This window comes from Solanum pennellii, chromosome 2, assembly GCF_001406875.1.
Source record: "Solanum pennellii chromosome 2, SPENNV200".
Lineage (NCBI taxonomy): Eukaryota > Viridiplantae > Streptophyta > Magnoliopsida > Solanales > Solanaceae > Solanum > Solanum pennellii.
In genome coordinates this window covers 41792664-41814273 of record NC_028638.1, presented here as the reverse complement: position 1 = coordinate 41814273, position 21610 = coordinate 41792664, and the positions used below count along the sequence as shown (strand labels likewise).

Here is a 21610-nt window from a genome sequence, read left to right as displayed (position 1 = left end):
GAAACAAACCCCCCCCCTCACCCCCTCCTTTGGCCTGCCATGTCAGTGTTTGGTGTTTGTGTTGAGCTGTGTGTGTTGTGATGTGTAACCCCCAAAGTCCTATAACCCCGGTGAATCCGTATTTGGATGCACTCTTTCTCTCTCTCTCTCTAAAACCTTTTCTCTCTATTTATATCTTTTGGCTGCCTTCTACCGCTTGCTTTCTCTTTCTCTCTCTTTATTGTATACCTCATACCCTAAATTGGGTTACTCCCCTTTTACCCTTTTCTTACTTTGTTGTTCTTGATTCAGCTGATATATATATATATAAAGATTGGATTTTTATATGTTTTGATCTGCAGGTATGTGTTAATCTTTATCTGGGTTGGTGTCATTCTGATAAAAGAATGGGACTTGCTAAGTTTTTAATTTGAGCTGATTTTTTGTGTGTTTTGTTGTTTAGTTTGATGTGGGTGTAGCTTGATTGGTGGGAATGTTGTGTGTTTTAGCTTGATTTTGTTGTAAAGGTTTGATCTTTAGGTGATTTCAATTGTGTCTTGGCGGTGCTAATTGAAATAGTTGAGGGGTTTTGAAAGGGTTATGATCAATTGATGGTTTAATTCAGCTGTGCATGCATGTGGTGGTTTTGTTTTCTGTATAACACATGCTTGTTCTGCTGGATTCATAAAGAGGAAAAATGTGGCTTTGATTATTTGAATGGCTTCAGTGTTCATCAAAAAATTGTTTGAATGGCTTTAGTAAGTCTCTACTGGCTTGAGCATTTGCGTTGCTAGTTGCGACTTGATATCAAGGTCTGTTGAAATAGAAATTAACGATTCTTTAACTGTGATTGTTGCTGATTTCCTTATCTGGTTGAATTTTAATTTAGGTTTTAGCAATTCTTTAATTGCAATTATGCCGTTTTCCTTATCTGGTTGAATTTTAGCTCAGGTTTTAGTGCCTTACAGATTTCTAACTGAAACACATATGTCTATGTTGGAAGTGAAATGCAACTGTGCTATTTTCCTTATCTGGTTGAGTTTTAACTCTGATTTTAGTGCCATATAAATTTGTAAATGAAATGCCTACATCTATGTTGGAAGTGAAGAACATGGTATAATTTCCCCTAACCTGCCTTACTATGGCGTAAGCCTGTTAATTAAATTCTGTTTGAGGGCTTGGTTTTAAATCATCTCCCCATATATATATATGTGTGTGTGTGTGTGTGAAATAGATTGTTGTGTTGTTGTGGAAGTTGATGCTTTAAAATATAGGTGAAAACCGATTATTGTGGAAGTTGGTGTTTTCCAAGTAATAATGATGTACTTGCATTTCTGATAATCTAAACTGTCCTTTAATTAATTAAGTTCGGTTTCCTTATATACTTCAATTTTGATTCATGAACCATGTTGAACCTACAAAGTTATACTTTCATATTCCACTAGCTGCATCTTCAGTTTATGATTTCAGCTACTTGTCTCGTTTTATCCTAGTTCGAAAAATTTCTGGAAGTGATGCTTATTTTTTCTGTTAAATTAGTCAAGGTAGTGTATTTATGTCTGTTTATCTGGACGCATATTTTTTTTGCTAAACCAACCTACTATATTAAAAGTATACCTCGTTGCTACTTTGTCCTAGTGTTCATTTTTAAATTTGCCAATTATCTTCTTTTGGCTGATGCTAACTTCGTTTTAAGGTTTATTTGTAGTGGTTCTCTAGAAATTATTAGGTCATTGTTGGTCTCTGTAGGGTCAATTCATGTTTAGTGTTCCCAATGTTATTATTTTTTGTGTTCTTTCCACCATTTAATTTCGAGGTAGCTTTCATCTTTCTTACACATTAATTACGATGAGTTTCATGGATCTAGTTTCAACATTCTACTTTGCATCCTCAATTACATGTTCGATTACGCAACGCTAGGTATTCACAAGCTAATATCATGTACATAAAAGATGATCATCTACAACGAAGCAGTGTTTGATACTCGTTCAGTGAATGAAGATTTAATAAGCTAACTAAGTTGTCATCTATGTGAATGCATTAGAAAGCTCCAGCACACTATGTTGTGTTCACCCTAAGAAAGTGGCTTTTCCATTTGTTTTATAGTTAAGAGCGTCAAAGATGCTTCTAAAAAAAAGAAGGGAAAAAGTAGAATCGAGATCGAAGTTTAGGGAGCTTTGTTGTTATTATAATGTAAAGTTTTTTCCTATTTGAATAGCCTACTATGTTTTCTGTTCATGCAGTATGCTTAAATCTTCTTTCTTTACCTTTATTTCCAAAAGGTGTTGTAGTTTTTCCTTTCAGGTTCATGTCTAACGCTCTTAGAAACAAAATTTTGCAGGCATATGTGATTTGTTTGATGCCTGAAGGTCCTGATTTTCTGGCTTGAGATGTACAATCCCGTATGCAATGGTGAAAGAAAACGGTTCACCGTCCAGTAAAATGATTAACAGAAACTGGGTCTTAAAACGCAAGCGTCGAAAACTTCCATCTGGTCCTGATGTGTCAAATGGCAAAGAAAAGGCTTCAAAACCCTTGGATTTACCCTCGAGTGACTCACCCAACAGTCGAGTGAAAAACGAAATCACTTCAAGTCGTTCTTCTAGCAAGAAGAAAGGAAATGATGGGGTTAGTATATTCATTATGTTTTTCTTTGTTTCTTTTCAATTTATGGGAGTGAAACTACATGGTAAACAAGACTTGAACTGTAGTTAGGAGGAAGATTTCCCTTACTTCTTGATCAAGAGACCAACATGCATCTTTAGCTTGGTATTCTTAACGTTTTTGGTTGTCCTTGCTTTTCTCTTTTTGGTTAGTTCTTTATGAGTACGTTACCTCTAAGCTCTCACCGTTAGTTTTGCTATCATCTTGCCAGAATTGTCTGATCAAAAAAGCTATTTGATTTTTATTGCCTTGCTGTGTGATTCATGTACTGTGTGATTTACGTATTTTCCACGACCTTTATCGCTTATATACATTTGCCTTTTCAAAATGCTTCTGACGCTTGTTTCCATCTGCTCTCATCCAGTACTATTATGAATGTGTTGTTTGTGATCTTGGTGGAAATTTGCTTTGCTGTGAAAGCTGTCCGCGTACATACCATATTCAGTGTCTGGATCCTCCTCTTAAGGTATACTTATAGTTGCTTTATTTCAAACCGGATTGACGATTTTCATTTAAACCTTTCATGTAGTAGTTTGGGTTTCCGTTTCCAATTTATCCTATCCAGTTTACTTTTGTTACTGACATTTTTTTTTATCCTATATAGCGTATACCAACTGGAAAGTGGGAATGTCCAACATGTTACCAGAAGAACGATACACATGAGTCTGTTAATCCTCTAGATATGGTCTCGAAACGGGCAAGGACAAAATTTACAGGTGGAAAAGCAAAGAATGAAAATAAGTCATCTGGAATCTCCAAAATATCCCTGATTTTTGAAAGCTCCATTCCTGGTAAAAAAAGATCCTCGGGCAAAGAAAGAACTCCTTTATCACACCTCAGTCAAATGGAGAAGCCAGGTAATTCCTCCAATGATGTTCCTTGTGACATTGAACCAAGTCACTGTTCCCTGGATGGTGCTGCAGATGGTAGTTCATTGCACATAGGTGCTGATAAAGAAAAGGAGGTGCCTCCAGCAGATAATCCAGTGGAGAAGGAAGTGCCTCCTTCAGATACTCCAGCTGAGAAGGGGGTGCCTTCCGCAGATACTCCATTGGAGAAGCCGAGCTCTTCAATGAATGATGCAACACCCTTTTTGAATATGACGGATTCAAAGACAAATGACAAAGCCTCAGAAAAGAAGCCTGACTTGCCTTCTAGTGATAGATCTCCAGGTGGTGAACCTGTAGCTGTTTCGGAGGCCGCTTCTAGAAAAGACAGGAAAAGGAAGCCTAATTTTTACAACATTGACAGTCAGAACAAATCTAGGACTGACAAGGGAAAGCAAGTTGCTGATAATACTAAAAGGTCTGGTTCAAAGTCAAGCAAATTGCAGAAAAAGCGTAAGCGTGTTAATCATCAGCCTTCAGTGACTGCATCAAATAGGGATAGGAGAGATACTGTTGAAACCCAACTTAAAGATGAGGTATAATCCCTATGTTTTGTATTCTTTCTCAAATCTGTTCTTTTTTTTGATTCGTAGATTTCAATTTTTGATAAGGTAGGATATCTTATTAATTGAAGTCATGCAGAGGATGTAGTATTACAAAAGTAGGAGGCTTGGTCCCTACACAATAATAACAATTACACAAATTAATAAGACATCTAGCTCCTAGGGATGAATCTTAGGTTCCTTAAAATATCTCAGATTCCTATGATGTCCATGTTGTGACAATATATAACTAAGAGTCTAGGAATGGTTTGCCTCATATTTCTTCTTGATTTTTGCCCCTTCCAACTATACCAGCTGATTAAGGCATCCTTCATGCTATTTGGCATAAACCACGATAGCCCAAAAATATTTAGGAACATGTCCCATAGATTTCTGGCAACAATGCAATGTAAGAACAAATGTCTAATATCCTCAGCTTCAAAGTTACACATGAAACCCTTATTACATGGATCAAAACCTTTTTCATCAGTTTTGCTTGATAGATTTGTGTTGTTTTTTCTTTAGTGATAAAACATTTCAATCTGTTGGTTGGGGAAAGAAAACATAAGTTAGCCTTGAGTGAGTTCTTCCAAGCTAAACATGTCTACAAGTAGATCTTTTACCATGATATTGAAGAGAGGTGCAACATTAACAACAACATACCATGTGTAATCCCAGATAGTGGGATCTTGGGGAGGGTAAAGTGTGCTCAAACTGTACCCCTACCTTGGAAGTAGAGAGACATATTTTGATAGACCCTCAACTTAAAATAGGAATTTTAAAAATTAATTTGAAGTTATTTATATCGATTTAAAAATGATATAATCAATAGAATTTTAGTTGATTTAGAAGTCCTAAATATGAGGAATATAAGTAAATGACTATCCAATGTTAAATCTATTTTAAAGGAGAAAAAGGGAGAATAAAATTTCGTTAAGCAGTCTAACGGCATGCATGTCGTACGTGTATCTTATCTATGGAGTAGACTTTTTTTTTAAATGCACGAATATTATTTTACAAATTACTTTTTAGTCATGTAATAAAAGTTAAAGAATAATGTGTAAATATATGAAAAAGATGATTGTCGATCCTATTTGGCTTACTCAATAAAGAAAGAAATTCAATCCCATAAAATTTTTAAAGTAAAATTTCTGCTTCAGAAATTTAAGTATGACGTTAGGCTTGACAGTCCTCAACTTTCAAATCCAAAATCCTGAATTTTAGTATCACCAAATTAAGAGTATAATTATGATTTTATCCAACATGAAATGTACTTAATAATAGGTAGAAAAGTAAATCAACATTTCATGTTAGAAATTTCTCTTCTTATCATAGTGTAGATATATCTCAAACAGATTATACTCGTCTATTTGGAAAAAAAAAGATTTTGTCCAAACATAGATCCTTGAATCACATTCCATCAACAATATGGTATAATTTAATTATTGAATTCAAAATTCAAAATATTAGACAATTTTAAATACTAAAATAATATATTAACAAAAGTTTCATCTGTTAAGAGGAATAAAATAGTTTTTGGGCCCTTGTTTTTTAGAAGGTGCAAATCTGTCTATTAAAAAACCAAAAATTAGTCTGAACATAGATTTTTTAAATCACATTCTATCGAGATTATGATAAAATTTAGTTAATCAAATGCAAAATTCTATATATTAGATAGAGTCTTAAATTGTAATATAATTTTTAAGAAAAGTTTATTTCTCCTGAATCTAGTATAGTGTTAAATTTTTTTAGATGCTTTTTATTTAAAATTGAAAAAAGGATATTTGAAGGAATTGAGCTTGAGTATTAATTTCAGTATCTAAATCGTCATGTCCCAAAACAGGCATGTCAGTTTATTTTGTCTCTTTTTTTTTTTTGTAAGATATGAATGCTTAAATATTGTGATAACCTACTTTCAGGAGAGGAGACTGTAGTCACGTAATAAGGCCTTCAATATTTGGGGCCTGGAGGCTAATATCCATAGAGGGATCAAACCATATTGTTGACCATCTTGTCTAGTTAATTGATAGTATTAATCTGCTTGATTTCTTCAATTGTACAGTTTTGCTTCTATTTGAGTTAATAGAACTTTGTGCTATTCTAAACAAGGAGGAAAAAGTTGAAGCTTTGTACTTCATTTGAATTCCTGCTTAATAATAGTAGTTCTATTTTTTGGTATAAAAACAGCTTTACTTTAGCTTGTAAAAGAAAATAGTTTATTTGAAGGGCGTGGGAATTATATGAATTAGGAACTAAACTGGAAAGGCCAAAAAAGAAAAAGAGAGAAAGAAGGGAAGCAGCAATTTTCTGAGCTGTCTGTTTTCTTTTTAATTTAATTGATATTGTAATATGCAAAAGCCAACTCAAGAATTGTTTCTTTTGTTGATTTTATTTCTTTTTTTGGGCTAATGCAGTTGGTTTCTGAAGAGGGTGCTCAGCCATCAGATCTGTCACATGAAGCTGGAAAAGTTGCTGTTGAACCTTTAATATATGATAATAATGGTCCCAGTCTTCAACAGGTACTTGTTCCAAGGACTAACTTATAGGTTTATTATTATCATTTAATAATAAGAATAATCTGTTCCTTTATCACTCTTTGATGTAATTTGTAAAACTTCCCTTAAAAGGGCAGAGAAACAAAAGGAGATTGATGATAATCTTAATCTGTTTTCCTATTTTGACACATGTTTAATTGCAGGTTGATAGGGTTCTGGCATGTCGAGTGCAAGATGATAATATTAGTTGTTCACATGATATCCCTGGAATAAATGCAAATGACCCAGCATTGAGAGATTCAGCGAGAGAGGAAGTAAATGATGGAAAACCCAGCGGTGATGTGTCCGTAGTTGAGGTTGGTATAGAATATCCAGGCAGTGGCTCTCAAGAAACTTTGGACATTCCTGATAAAGGAAAAAGCTCGAAGGATGATACCAGCAAGGATGAAATGCATGTGTGCAGAAGATCAGGTAGCAGAGAATGCACGGAAGGAACTGGCACAGTAAAGGAAGACTCTCAAGGTTCAGTATCTGAAGGTGCAATCAACAACAATGAAGAAGACATTGCTGTGAATGCTGATGATTATCTGGCTAATACGCAGAATACTTCTGGAGAAAGCAATGATTCCACTGAAAAGAACTATAATGACAAAACCAAGTCAAAGGATGATGTCACATCTGGGACTCATGAAGTTGGAGCTGCCAAGGGAAAAGATGAAATGATTACTACAGATACCACCTCTTTCAAGAAAAGTGAGGAGACTGTCTTGGCTAAACCATCAACTTCTAACAGCGTAAATGTTGTCTATGAATATCTTGTTAAGTGGGTTGGGAAATCAAATATTCATAACTCTTGGATCCCAGAGTCTCAACTGAAAATTCTGGCAAAAAGAAAGCTGGACAACTACAAGGCAAAGTATGGGACAGCAACAATAAATATTTGTGATGAACAGTGGAAGTTGCCTCAGCGAATTATTGCAACTCGGCCTGGTACGAGTGGTTCAGATGAAGTGTTTGTGAGATGGACCGGTCTTCCTTATGATGAATGTACTTGGGAAAAAATAGAGGAACCTGTGATTGCAAAGTCATCTCATTTGATTGATCAGTTTAATCAGTTTGAATCCCAAGCATTAGCTAGAAATGCTACCAAGGATGATATGGCGAGAAAAAGGAAAGAACGCCAGAAAAATGATATAGTTACTCTGACAGAGCAGCCTAAAGAACTGGGAGGCTCATTATTTCCACATCAAATGGAAGCCTTAAATTGGTTGCGCAAGTGTTGGCATAAATCCAAAAATGTCATTCTTGCTGACGAGATGGGACTTGGGAAGACAATATCAGCTTCTGCTTTCTTATCATCATTGTATACCGAGTTTAATGCGGCACTTCCTTCTCTTGTTTTGGTTCCTCTGTCCACAATGCCAAATTGGATGGCAGAGTTTCAGTTATGGGCTCCACACCTAAATGTTGTAGAATACCATGGGACTGCTAAAGCAAGAGCTGTGATTCGTCAATTTGAATGGCATTCAAGGGATCAAAGTGACCTGAATAAGAGGTCTACTTCATACAAGTTCAATGTTCTTTTGACTACGTATGAAATGGTTCTCGTTGATTCCACTTATCTGCGTGGGATCCCATGGGAAGTTCTTGTCGTTGATGAGGGACATCGTCTTAAGAATTCTAGTAGTAAACTCTTTAGCATGCTCAACACATTTTCTTTCCAGCATCGAGTGCTATTGACTGGTACTCCTCTTCAGAACAACATTGGCGAGATGTATAACTTATTAAATTTCTTGCAGCCATCGTCATTTCCTTCACTATCGTCATTTGAGGAGAAGTTTAATGATCTTACAACAGCCGAAAAGGTGGAAGAATTGAAAAAGCTTGTCGCTCCGCACATGCTTCGCAGACTGAAAAAAGATGCCATGCAAAATATTCCTCCTAAAACTGAACGAATGGTTCCTGTTGAGTTATCTTCTATCCAGGCAGAATATTACCGTGCAATGCTTACGAAGAACTATCAGCTTCTTCGCAACATCGGGAAAGGAATTGCACAGCAGTCAATGCTGAATATTGTTATGCAGTTAAGAAAAGTTTGCAACCATCCTTATCTTATCCCAGGAACTGAGCCTGAATCTGGTTCAGTGGAATTTCTTCATGAAATGAGAATAAAGGCTTCTGGAAAACTGACTCTTCTGCACTCTATGCTCAAAAGTTTGCATAAAGAAGGTCACAGAGTCCTTATATTTTCACAGATGACTAAGCTTCTAGATATTCTGGAGGATTACTTGGCAATTGAATTTGGGCAAAAAACATATGAAAGAGTTGATGGCTCCGTTGCTGTGGCTGATCGTCAAGCAGCAATAGCACGGTTTAATCAGGACAAAAGCCGATTCGTCTTCTTATTGTCAACACGCTCTTGTGGCCTGGGGATCAATTTGGCTACTGCTGATACTGTTATTATCTATGACTCTGACTTCAATCCACATGCAGATATCCAGGCAATGAACCGGGCTCATCGTATTGGACAGTCAAAGAGACTTCTAGTGTACCGGCTAGTAGTTCGTGCCAGTGTTGAAGAACGGATACTTCAGCTTGCTAAGAGGAAGTTGATGCTTGATCAGCTATTTGTGAACAAATCTGGGTCCCAAAAGGAGGTTGAGGACATCCTTCGATGGGGAACAGAAGAACTTTTTAGTGATTCCTCTAGCATGGCAGAGAAAGATGCTGTTGAAAACTCCAGCAATAAAGATGAGACAGTTCCTGAAGTAGAACATAAGCGCAAGAGAACTGGTAGCCTGGGTGATGTGTATAAAGATAAGTGCACCAAGGGCAGCACTATGATTGTGTGGGACGAAAATGCTATTTTGAAATTGCTTGACCGTTCAAATCTTCAGTCAGAATCACCTGATAACAATGAAGCAGAACTGGAGAATGATATGCTTGGCTCAGTGAAGGTAACTATAGCTCTTCCAAAGATCTGCTTTATTGACATAAATTTCTTAAAGTGATTTGTAGAAGTGGATGATTTTCCAACTCTATAATTCTGAAATGGAAAACTGACAAATTAGGGTCTAATTTGTAGCTCAAACTGTGAGATAGATAGTGAGCACCTAAGGACAGTTGGAAGTTGTGAAGTAACTGAGCAAGTGTGAGGATCCAAGAACTAGGCATCATTAAACATGTTGGATTCGCTATATAATTCGTCACTACCATGTTTCTCCAATTAAAATTCATATAAGCAAGTGTGAAGGTCCAAGATCATTATTTGGGGTGGGGTGGGGTGGGGTGGGGGTGGGGGGTTAGTCAAATATAGCCTATTACTTTATTTCATCACTGTAACAGCAGCAGAAATTGAACTTAACAACAAAAGAAGAAGCTGGAATTAGAGATAGTTGAAGCAGAGATGAGAAAATGAAAAAACATAAATGTCGTAGCACAATTCTCATATCATCAATTTGGTGAAGATTCAACGTAACTGTATTTTACTTGGGGACTTAAGTTTCCAGCTAAGGATTCTAGTTCTTGCTTTCCAATATAAGTAATTGAAATACACAAGGAAAATGTTAAATCGTTTTTATCTAACGACCTTAAACCAGATATTGTGCTGTCATTGCTGGAAAGGTGATAAATGACAAAACTATAGTTGGCTACTCAAATTTAACAACATCAACTTAATCCGAACTCTAACTCTCATACCAGTTGCAAGTAGAAAATTTCTCTGGGAACTTCCAACTGGTAATTTTCCGTCTCTGAAACAGGCTATGTATTTGTCGTGAGCGTAACTCTCCTTTTTTATGGCGTGGGAGAAATGTTGGAGTTAGTGTTCTTATGGCATTATGCCTTGTTGAGTTCTTCAAATGCTCCTTCAGAAGTTTTCTCTGATTCAACCTACTTGGGAGAATATGCTGAATTTATTGTAACTTAAGTCCCCCTAATGCAAACTGTTTTTTTCCAAACTCTTTCTACATCCCTTATCAAGCTTGTTTCTTTATTGTTCTGTATATTCTTGAAGATGAAGGCTGCTATAGAGAATAAATTGTCAGATCGATTCCAAGTAAAAGATAAATTTACTGGAGTGGTATATGTTTTAGCTGTGTTAACATTACAAGTTTGTTTGGATTTGAATGGCATGCCGTGAACTTTTCACTGGATAAATTTACATGCTCAAAAAGTAGAATCACTTTAATTGTCTAATTATGCTCTGCACGTAATGAACAGTTTTTTATGACTTGTGCTATTTAGTGTGATGCAGTTGATCTTTTGTCTGGTATGGCATGTAATGACTGTCCATGCACTCTTAGTAAAGTGTCTGTGACAATGATGAATGGCATGTAATGACTGTCCATGCACTCTTAGTAAAGTGTCTGTGACAATGATGAATCTTCCACTTTCTGTTTATTATGGTTCGGCGTCTTTCTAAGTTGAGATTTTTATTGGTGGTCTATTTTCGTGAATCTAAAGCTTTTTACTTTTCATGGATACTCTTGCTTGTCTTCAACTTGTAGTTACAGAGTTATGATTCAATTTGTCTTTAACATAAGATGCTATTTTAAAAAAGAATTCTACGGTATTTATTCTGCTCCCTGACTATGGAAGCAGTATTTGTTTCTTTGGCAACTTCTATGCAAGATCTTAGGAACAACAATCATTATAAGATCATTCTAATGTCTTGCTGATTTTTTTTTGTACCTGTTGTGTTTTCCTTTCTCTTTTGCTAGTCATTGGAATGGAATGAGGATGGGGCAGAAGAGCAAGCTGGAATAGCATCAGATATGGTGGTAAGTGAAGACACTTGTGTACAAAATGTTGAGAAGAAAGAGGATAACTTGGCAAGTAGCAGTGAAGAAAATGAGTGGGACAAGCTTTTAAGAGTGAGGTATTTCTTGGGCAACCTTACTTATATTTGTTTGATGGTATACATATTATGTGGGCTTAGCTATGCATATATATTCAATGCGGGTGTGTGCAAGTATCAATACTATGGTGAAGTTTTTTTCTGTATTTTGAAGAATATGCACAAAGTATTTCAATTTCACACCTGTTCAATATGAGTACATCAAAACAAAGAAAGGTGTAATATAAATTGCATATGAATTTCTTGAAGGATTCATATGGACTATTTCTTAGCTTCATTTTCTATTGTGTTTAGGAAGTTGTTTAGAAAGACCCACAATTTCTTAGAATCCATGCAAACCTAGCGAAAAGTAGGCCAGAATGTAAGGAAAGATTTATATAGGCAGTACCAATTTGTTGAGATTGCATTTTTGACATGTTAGTTCATTTACTTTAGGTCCAACACTTGCTAGGAGTGTTTCATTCTTGTTAAGAGATTTTTCTCCTGAAAATGTGTCTTCTATAATATTAGTCTGAGATGGGTATAAATGGAGTGACATAGTCAGTTCCTGACTTGTTTGAGGTGTTGTACTAGTTGTTGTTATATTTATAGTGGTGGAGCATGTGGTTTAATTCGATACAAAGCTAAGAACCTTACTAGGGCTTGACATTATATGTTTTCTTTGCATTAAGTAACAATTGAGCAAAAAGTCTAGTAGAGGCAGAACCAACTTTCACTGTACATCGATTAGTTTGTCAGTATATATTCTTGGCATTAAGTATATTTTCTTTTTGTGGAAAAGGAGTACATTCATCACTTGTCAGCACCAAAGGCTTTGCTGGTAGCCAATTTAATAAGAAGACCAATAAGTTCAGGCTGTCCTTTTCTGCTTACAAGAACTCTATAAACTGTAGTATTGGTTCGGTTTAATCTACAAATAATTCTGTACAAGACGATACATTCCAGCTTAATCTTCTATAATGAATTGTGTTCGTCTTCAAAACACACAACGTTCCTTTCTCTCCGTTCTGTCCACTATATGCATGTTGGTATAGCCTTCACCATCTCTTATTCCTTACATCAGCACCTCCATTGTTCCAGCATCTCAAAATATCAATAGTATTCCTGTGCGTCACCTACTTCACCAGAGCTATAAACAGCTGTGACAATCGTACAGTTGCTTCACAGTATACAAACAGATGGTTGCTATCTTCTTGGTCGGCCACTATCTATTAGTATATTCTTGCAAAAAATATTTCGATGAGCAAACTGTATTTACCAGTAACGAAGGGAAGATCTTTGACTACTTTAATTAGTAATTAGTACATTAACAGATTCAGAAGAAAAATGATAACAGTTTCAAAGACTTCATCTGATGTTGCTATAAATATTTCTTATTCCCGAAGCTCAGTCCTTTTTAGGAAGGCCATCCGTTTCCACCAACACTCCCAGTTTTATTCACTTCACATGTTCAATTGTAAGATAATACTGATTTGAAACAGTGGAGACACACCCAGTCACAATACAAGTACGGGATTCAACTCTTGTACGATTCACTCGTACAGGCTTCTGGTAGACAATGTAGAAGATAAAAAAGTGTTTGTATTTGATACAATGGATGTTTTAGTGGTGTAGGGGTAAAGTTATTTTACAATCATTATCTATACATTCAGAGATTGTTTCAAATTATATAGGGTTTCACTTGCTCCTGGAGGTCTCTTTCCTTTCTTTTTTTCTGCCAATGTTTCTTCTTGGGGGAGAGAGAGAGAAAATGATAAGCAAAGCACAGAAAGCAGTATTAGGATTTCACCATCGTAGTTTATTTAATATTTAGTTTATATGCTTGACATGGGTACTAGAAAGCTTTGCAGTGTTCTCAGCACTTGAAAGATGGTGGTTGTGGTCTTTTTATAACATATGTTGGGCTCAAAGAAATGAAGAATAAATATGTGAATTTCACAAAAATCGCAGTAACATGATTGCTGCTTTTGATGCCTGTCCGGCTGATTCATGTCCAGGAGTCGCTTGATTGATTGGTGATTAAATGAAGAGTCAATGTTACATACTTAAGAATGCACAGTTTTCAAAACTATGATAATGATTTCATTTGAAGTGGTATACCTTCATTATGGCTTTTGCCTCCTTTCATGGTGTTCTTGTGCGCGTAGATGGGAGAAGTATCAAAGTGAGGAGGAAGCAGCGCTAGGTCGAGGCAAGCGCCTAAGGAAAGCCATTTCTTACAGGGAAGCATATGCTTCACACCCCAATGAAACATTAACAGAGGTACTACCATAATGTAATTTATATTTCTACACCTCTCCCTCTTTTTTTGTTCTTTGATAAATTCTTCAACCCTCACCTCAATTCTTTGGGATCAGTATTTTAAATCTTTAAAATTTTGATTTCTACTACAATGTTGTGATTCCACAAGCATAATGTTTGTTTGTTTGAAGCTAATGAGTTTGACATGGATGATTGTTTCCTAGGAGGCAGTCACTCTGGTTTCCTAATTAGGACATAGTTTAAGAACACTAATTTTGGCCATTGACTGATACTGTAGAATGCCGTGGAAGGGGAGCCTGTGCCTGTGCCTGTGCCTGAACCAGAGCGAGAGTACAGTCAAGCTGGACGAGCATTAAAGGAAAAATAGTGAGTCACACTCTTTTGGCTTTTATCAGCATCTAAGTCTAAGTGAAACATATTTGCTTTAGTGAATTGAGATGGTTCATCTTATAATATTTGATTTATGGCGGGAAAAAAGAGTAGAATGCACGATACTGGAATTCTTTTGCATCATTTTGGCTGGATTGTTTGAATAACTTGGCTATATCTGTAAATTATTATCTTCGAAAGATAATACTTATCTAAATATATTTTTGGTGCAGTGCTAAGCTTCGCGCCAAACAGAAAGAACGGCTAGCCCGTAGAAATGCAATTGAAGAAGCATCTGGACCCATGGAAGAGCAGGCTGGACGAGAGTCTCTCTGTCACCTCCTTCCTCCACAAGCTCATTATGTGAATTTGATGAATGTATCATCACAACACCGTGAAGAGAAACACGTGGTCATGAACTTGGAAAACAATAGCCGTCTTAAATCATCTGAGACACACAAAAACATGGGTGACTCAACCTTAAGGTTGGGGAAACTGAAACATAAAGTGAACGATAACATAGATCTTCCATCAAGAGGCCATCCTCTTGCAGATATTCCCCAGTCAAGTAATCATGCACAAGATATGAGCTATATTAAATCCGTGGATAAACACCTTTTACCAATTCTGGGACTATGTGCTCCTAATGCTCATCAGGTGGAGGCACCCCAGAGGAACTTGTCAAGGTCAAACGTTCGACAACACAGGCAAGGATTAGGACTGGAGTTCCCAACTATTGCTCCTCCTCCTGAGATTTCAACTGAAATGGTTGCTAAAGGTTTCCCACCGAGATTTAGATTGCCAGATCTTCCCCTGGACCCTTCACAACAGCCTCCAAAGAATAGCTTACCTGATTCTTATCTCCCATTCAATCCAGTATGTTCTCTCTCTCTCTTTCTCTCTCTCTGTTATACTCCCTCTGTCCCAATTTATGTGATGTTGTTTGACTTGGCACGAAATTTGTGTAATGATAGGAAGAGTTCTGAAAGTTGGTATTCTAAAACAAGTCACTAAAAAAGGAAAATTTGTCACATAAATTGGGACAGAGAGGGTAACATGTTTTTATGCATATTAAATGTAATGCTTATGTGAATTCCTAATGATGCCTTCTCTGCAGCATCCTCGACCTGCCTTGCGAGAAAGATGTTCTGCTGGTAACTTACAGAATTCTTGTGCTACTTCATCTGATATTCAAGACAGGACAGCTTTGCCCAAACCTTTTGATAAGCCATTGTTACCAAGATACCCATTTCCTGCTATGAACATGCCACGTCCACCCTCTGCCTTGTTTCCCAACTTGTCTTTGGGATCAAGAGATGTGAATGAGTCTGTTCGTGAGCACCCTGTATTGCCATTTTTGCCCAATCTCAAATTTCCACCTCACGATGCACCTAGGTTTAACCCGCAGGAACAAGAGATGCCTCCTGTACAGGGGTTGGGGCATATGGCACCTTCATCATCATCATTTCCTGAAAACCATTGGAAGGTTCTTGAAAACATTATGCTGAGAACTGGGTTAGGATCAGGCAACCTACTTAAAAGGAGAAACAAACTGGATGTCTGGTCTGAAGATGAACTAGATTGTCTCTGGATTGGTGTACGTAGACATGGAAGGGGCAATTGGGATGCCATGCTGCGAGATACGAAGTTAAAATTTTCCAAGTATAGAACTCCTGAGGATTTATCAATTAGGTGGGAAGAAGAGCAGCTCAAGATCATGGATGGACCAGCATTATCTGCGCCGAAACCATCCAAGCCTACCAAAGTGGGAAAATCAGGCTTATTCTCAGGCATTTCCGATGGAATGATGGCTCGAGCATTGCATGGTTGTAAACTAAATGAACAGTTTTTACCAACTCACCTAACAGACATGAAACTAGGGTTACGTGATCTGCCTTCCAGCTTTCCACATTTGGAACCTCCTGAGAGACTTGGTCTGAACAGCAAACATATCTCACATCTTCCAACTCCAAGTGCTGACAAGTACCGGGTGAACATTCCTCGAGATTTGAATGCGGGACCATCAGACAGACTAGGAGCTCCATCAAGCTTTGTTACGGAGTCACCATTTCTGCTGAATTCGTCGGGAAGCAGTAGCTTGGGTCCTCTTGGCTTGGGTTGTCAGAACAGGTTTGCCTTGCAAAAGGAGAATGATGATGGTGCTAGCAGATTTGTTAATTTGCCTAGCCTTCTTGACAGGTCTTTAAATATCTCACATGATTCACATAACAATGTGGGAGGTGGTGAATCTAGCAATTATCCATCACTTCCTGTACTCGATAAAGGTCAGAAAGTTTCTCAATCAAAGGGCAAGGAAGTGGTTGAGTGTAGTTCACTGAAGAATAAGCTACCACATTGGCTTCGTGAAGCAGTGAATATTCCAACAAAACTCCCTGAACCAGATTTACCACCTGCTGTCTCTGCAATTGCTCAATCAGTTCGCATGCTATATGGGGAGGAGAATCACACCATCCCTCCATTTGTTATTCCTTCTCCCCCTCCATCTCAACCCAGGGACCCACGGTTGAGCTTGAAAAAGAAGAAGAAGAAGAAGAAGAAGAAGAACAAACATGGATTGCAAGTAATGAGGCAGTTCCCAATAGATTTTGCAGGAACTATTGATGTACAGGGTAGTAGCGTACTTGGTGAGAGTATGGCTGGAACAAGTAGTCTGCAGGATCCAGCATTCCCTCTGCTTTCTAAAGTGATGGACAGAACTTCAGGACTTCCTTCGAATGAAGCTAACCTTAATATTCCTCCTCTAAGTGTGAATGTGAATCCTTCAACTAGAACATTTCCCCTAATGAAGAAAAGCTCTGGATTGTCTCCTTCACCCGAAGTGCTTCGATTGGTTGCATCCTGTGTTGCACCAGGTCCTCCTATTGCTACCAGTTCAAGTTTCCTTGGAAATATGGTCCCTCTCCCCAAATCCGTTGATCAGGTTGCTTCTTCAGACACCCAAGATTCACATGTTGCACCAGGTCCTCCTATTGCTACTAGTCCAAGTTTCCTTGGAAATATGGTCCCTCTCCCCAAATCCGTTGATCAGGTTGCTTCTTCAGACACCCAAGATTCACATGAGAAGCAGGAAACAGATCAGACCTCAGCTCCTAGTACATTGGGTCCATTCCAGGCAGAGAAAAAAGTTGAAACTAATAGCAGGGATTCTAGCAAAACAGAGTCAGATTCTGCTCGAGCCAGACAGGAAGAAGTAGAGGAAATATCATCTGAAGGGACAGTCTCTGATCATCAGGAGGATGACCGTGAACCATAGCTCTTCCTTATGGGGAGCTAATTGTTGTAATCATCTCTTGAAGTGTAACTAAAGCCTCTGACCCTCCATTATTCTCAGTTTTTGTAGGGCAGGATGCAGTTAAAGTAGCAAATACAGTACAGGTTAGACAAGTTACTATGTAAAGCTTGTGTAAGAGAAAAGAAAAACATAGAAGTTAGCATATAATATTGTTCGTCGTCCTTAGAGTCGGAGGTTTTGACCTCGTAGGACTTGTTTAGTAGCTGGGTTCAGCATTTCATTTAGGACTTCCTAAGTGTCAAAACTATGGTTCATGTAAGCAAAACTTTGCTTGGATGTATTTTATGTACTTTGCAGCAATGTTCTGTTGTTAGCTGTTGTTTCTTGTACTTCCATTTCTTAAACTGCTTTGAACTGTTTTCCTTGATCAGAGGGTCTATCGAAAACAACCTCTACTCAGAGGTAGGGGAAGTTATACGTACACTCTACCCTCTCGAAAGGGACTACACTGGGTAGGTTGTTACATTTCATGCAATTCTCATGTCATTATCGCCGTTGATTTTGAAGGTGGGTGTGTTGTGGCTATATTTGGATATATAGTGAAATATATGAATATCTTCTTGGTGGTTTTGATTATCTTTAAGGCAGGTTGAAGTGAATTACCTTACTGAAAGATGTGAGCTTTTCTTGTGACATGAAGCTTTTGGACAAAATGTATTTGAAGTTGAAACAACATATTTTGAAGTTGAAAGTGTGTTACTTGTACACAGGTTTAACAACAAACATATCTAGTGTAATCGTACATATCTAGTTTGGTTGGAGATTTATGAGTAAAAATGAAGTATTATTTTACTTTATATTTTGCAAATTAATATTTCGATATTCCCTCAAACATTTCACCCTTTTTACAATTTTGAAAACTTGACATTTTCTTCTACTTTGATATTTTTAAACCTTGAACTTTATACTATTTTCAAAACTTTTGAAAATTCCTAATTTTAAACTATTGTCATATACCTTGTATCGTTTTCATATCATAATAGTTTATAAATTTGACGAATCATTTTTTAAAAAATGTTGATTTTTACCAAAAAAAAAGTTACTGCATTTTACCCTTCACACGAGCTTACTATACAGAAGGAATGAAATTGAAAAAATGCACCTACTCTTCTCCTTTTCCTAAGAAAGAAGATTTTATTAATGAGATATTTGAGCACAATTAACATGAATTATGGTGTGATCGATAAAACTGTTTCGATCTTAATCGGAGGTTTTGATTTCGAAACTTAAAAGAAAATCCTATTAAAAGCATTATTTGTAAATACAGATTTCAATCATCGAGTGGTCAATTGTCCGAATTAATTTTGACTTAAAAAAGAAATATAGTACATTAACAAAATTTACAATAATTTTATACATCATGTTCAAAATGGTAGCACATGGTAGTGCCACATGCTCACCAAACATTTTCTTTGTGACGCACAAATTTGTACAAACCGACATGCATACTTTTTATAAATATTTGTAGCCACCCCCCATCCCTCACGCTCCAAGACACAATAATAATTTTTAAAAAATGCAGAAAATATATTTTTTACGTCTACGTTTGTAAAATTTCATTTAAACATTCGTACTATAATTAACAATGTACTCATTAAAAAAAAGATCGTTATATTTTAGGTTTAATAACCTCTATGGACATTATTAGTATATATTCTTAACCTAGCTATATTTTCTAGGTCATGAGCAAATTGAGTTTTGCTTACCATTGTTTTGTCGTTTTTGGTTTATCGAAGAGATTTTTAATTTATCTGAGTAGCTATTAACTAACTTTATATTTTATGCTTAATCAGATCATTCATAACTATACTCTCCATCTTTACGACTTTATTTGTTTCAGACTATGATTCTTTTCTCAAAAATAATAAATTATTATATCGCTTGTTTTCGAGCCAACTTATGTGCTGATTATGTGTTGCATCGAGTACATGTTACTTTCCATTAACACAAGTTTTGTTAATACACTGAGATTTAAACGTGAGACTTTACCATATAATATTCTTTTTCTTACATCAATGACAACTGGCTAGGTTAAATTGTGTTATATTAATCTAATTATGTCCTTAAATTCTATATTCAGTTAAATATTATCACATTAATTAAGACAAAAGAATCATATAAAAAGAATCAAATTAATTACCATTTTGTTTTAGCTGTTTCTCCAAAACTTGGAATTTGTTATCCTCAATCAATAAACCGTATACAAGATGATTTTCATCCAACTACTAATAATCATGAAAATAAGAAAATACACATATATATGTTTAATTAATTTCTCTTTTTTTTTCTAGCTTAATTAATTAGTGGAAAGCACCACTAATTAATCAATGTTTGAGGTTGATAATCATGAGGTTTTGTGGTAGCAACAAATCTAGATGAAAAAGCACAAAACTTGTAATAATCTTCATCTTCAGAAACATGATCACTTGTATCAAAGTTCAACGCATAACTAAGTGGGTCGTATCGACATTGGAACGACGATTGACGACTAGTAGTACTATACGTACTACTACTCGTTTTCAACATTTTATTACTACATCTCTTCAACTTCCTCAACAATCTCGTTAGCCCACAACATGATGTTGATGTTGACGTTGACATTGACGTTGATGTACTAAAACTTCGAGTTGTGGTGCTGGTGATGGTGTTGGTGGTGATTGACGATCTTGGCCAGTACCATTGACGACCTTGCATTTGTGTCATTTTACTTTGTATTATACGATTTTTGGTTAATTTTGAGAGAGATGAAGGAAAATGGTGTACCTAGGTTTTGAATTTATAAAGATATGAGGGTTCGTTGGAGATAATAATTGATAGTCTCGATGATAATTTAAATCATAGTATAATGTATTTTTAATTAATATTATGTTTGGTACTATGCATCATTGATATTATAATATATAGTGTAAAGACAAGTGTAAAGATAAGATTGGAAAGAGTTTTTTTTGTTTTCTTTTTTTAAAAAAGTTCAGTGTATGTGTAAATAAAAAAAGAAAAGTTTAGTTCAAAGTATCAGTTACTAAATTACTTTACTAATACAGTAATATCCGGACTAATCTGTGGACATTATCGATACAAATATTAATTATATATAAAGGTGAACGCAAGATTTAAAGTTGATAAATTTGAGATTATAGTTCTTTAAAGTTATTAGATTTGATTATTAATTATAAAAAAATACAGTTTTTAAACCAAATTAGTGGGTTCGACTGAATACATTATTAATGACCTAACTCCGGCCCATGAGTACATACTCCTATAGTATTTTCGTATTAATTTTTCATAGTTAATTTCATCTATTTTATTAGATTGAGAGGTTATTTTTCGTTGATATTATTTTTTCCACAATAATTTAATTAAACAAAAAACAAGATAATATAATAAAAAAGAAATTATTAAAATATGATAAAACTTTAGTCTAACTATTTATGGATAACATAACAACTAACGAGTCGTAATATGTATTTGCACCTAAAGATTTCTTAATTAATTACCGATAATTAACTAAAAGACGAATGTGGAGGGTGAGAAAGAACAGTTCATGCATCCAAACCATAGTTGGTAATGAGAATCCTAATGATTAAGGAATATTTAACCGTTTTAAAGAAAATATATAATTAAAACTAAAGTTAAATAACTGACAAAACCACACTAATTTTATTTCTAAACCTTTTTTTAAAAAATAAAAATAATAATAATATGAATGTAACTAATAAAACATATTTTTAAGTGGTAAAGATGGGGTAACGAGCGGAATCACCTTACGCGAACGATGGTTCGATGCACTCTCATCAAAATATGTGATATATTAAGATTAAAAATGTTAATTATTATGAACGTATATTTAGAGAATTTTTTTTTCATACTTCTCATTAAATTTCTAATTTCGCCTTGTATGGGTAAATGGGCGGGGTTGGGACACAGAGAAGGATTTAGAATTAAGAGTTTGAGAGTTTTAAATTTTAGGGTAATGCGGTCCAAACTCACAATTTTAGCATGAAAAGTATTTCTACGACTTTTTTTCTACCAGTTATCGCTGAGTTGTCAATCAGTTTTGTTAGTGAATTCACAAGTTAATATACATACACCCTCCGTTCGCTATTGTTTGTCATGATTTCTATTTTTAGAGTCAAAATATAAGAACTTTGACTAACATTTTAAAATATATTTTTTATCATATTGATATGCAAAAAATTGTAATTAATAGTACTTTTCATATAATTTTTGAATATTTAATTTTT

General features: G+C 35.7%; 1 protein-coding gene across 3 annotated transcripts; it reads left to right on the top strand.

Moving 5' to 3' along the window:
• The first annotated feature begins 22 nt into the window (after positions 1–22).
• LOC107011005 (protein CHROMATIN REMODELING 4) lies at positions 23–17691 on the top strand. Of its 3 annotated transcripts, none has more exons than XM_015210306.2 (12): positions 23–341; positions 2321–2607; positions 3008–3109; positions 3248–4066; positions 6487–6591; positions 6771–9524; positions 11289–11446; positions 13573–13687; positions 13965–14053; positions 14290–14932; positions 15174–16970; positions 17079–17691. In XM_015210306.2, the coding sequence occupies exons 2-12, from the start codon at positions 2389–2391 to the stop codon at positions 17328–17330; spliced, it is 7053 nt and encodes a 2350-aa protein (XP_015065792.1). In that variant the 5' UTR covers positions 23–341; positions 2321–2388; the 3' UTR covers positions 17331–17691. The 3 variants fall into 3 exon arrangements, with proteins under 3 accessions (XP_015065792.1, XP_015065791.1, XP_015065790.1); XM_015210305.2 differs by having other exon boundaries at positions 15174–17025; positions 17134–17691; XM_015210304.2 differs by having other exon boundaries at positions 24–341; positions 15174–17691.
• Positions 17692–21610: the final 3919 nt, after the last annotated feature.

Excerpts from the sequence above, each read along its gene's own strand:
- LOC107011005 (XM_015210304.2), top strand. The coding sequence starts at position 2,389 with ATGGTGAAAGAAAACGGTTCACCGTCCAGTAAAATGATTAACAGAAAC. Across the intron at positions 4,067-6,486 it reads AAACCCAACTTAAAGATGAG|TTGGTTTCTGAAGAGGGTGC; the intron begins GTATAATCCCTA and ends GGGCTAATGCAG. Across the intron at positions 14,933-15,173 it reads CTTATCTCCCATTCAATCCA|CATCCTCGACCTGCCTTGCG; the intron begins GTATGTTCTCTC and ends CCTTCTCTGCAG.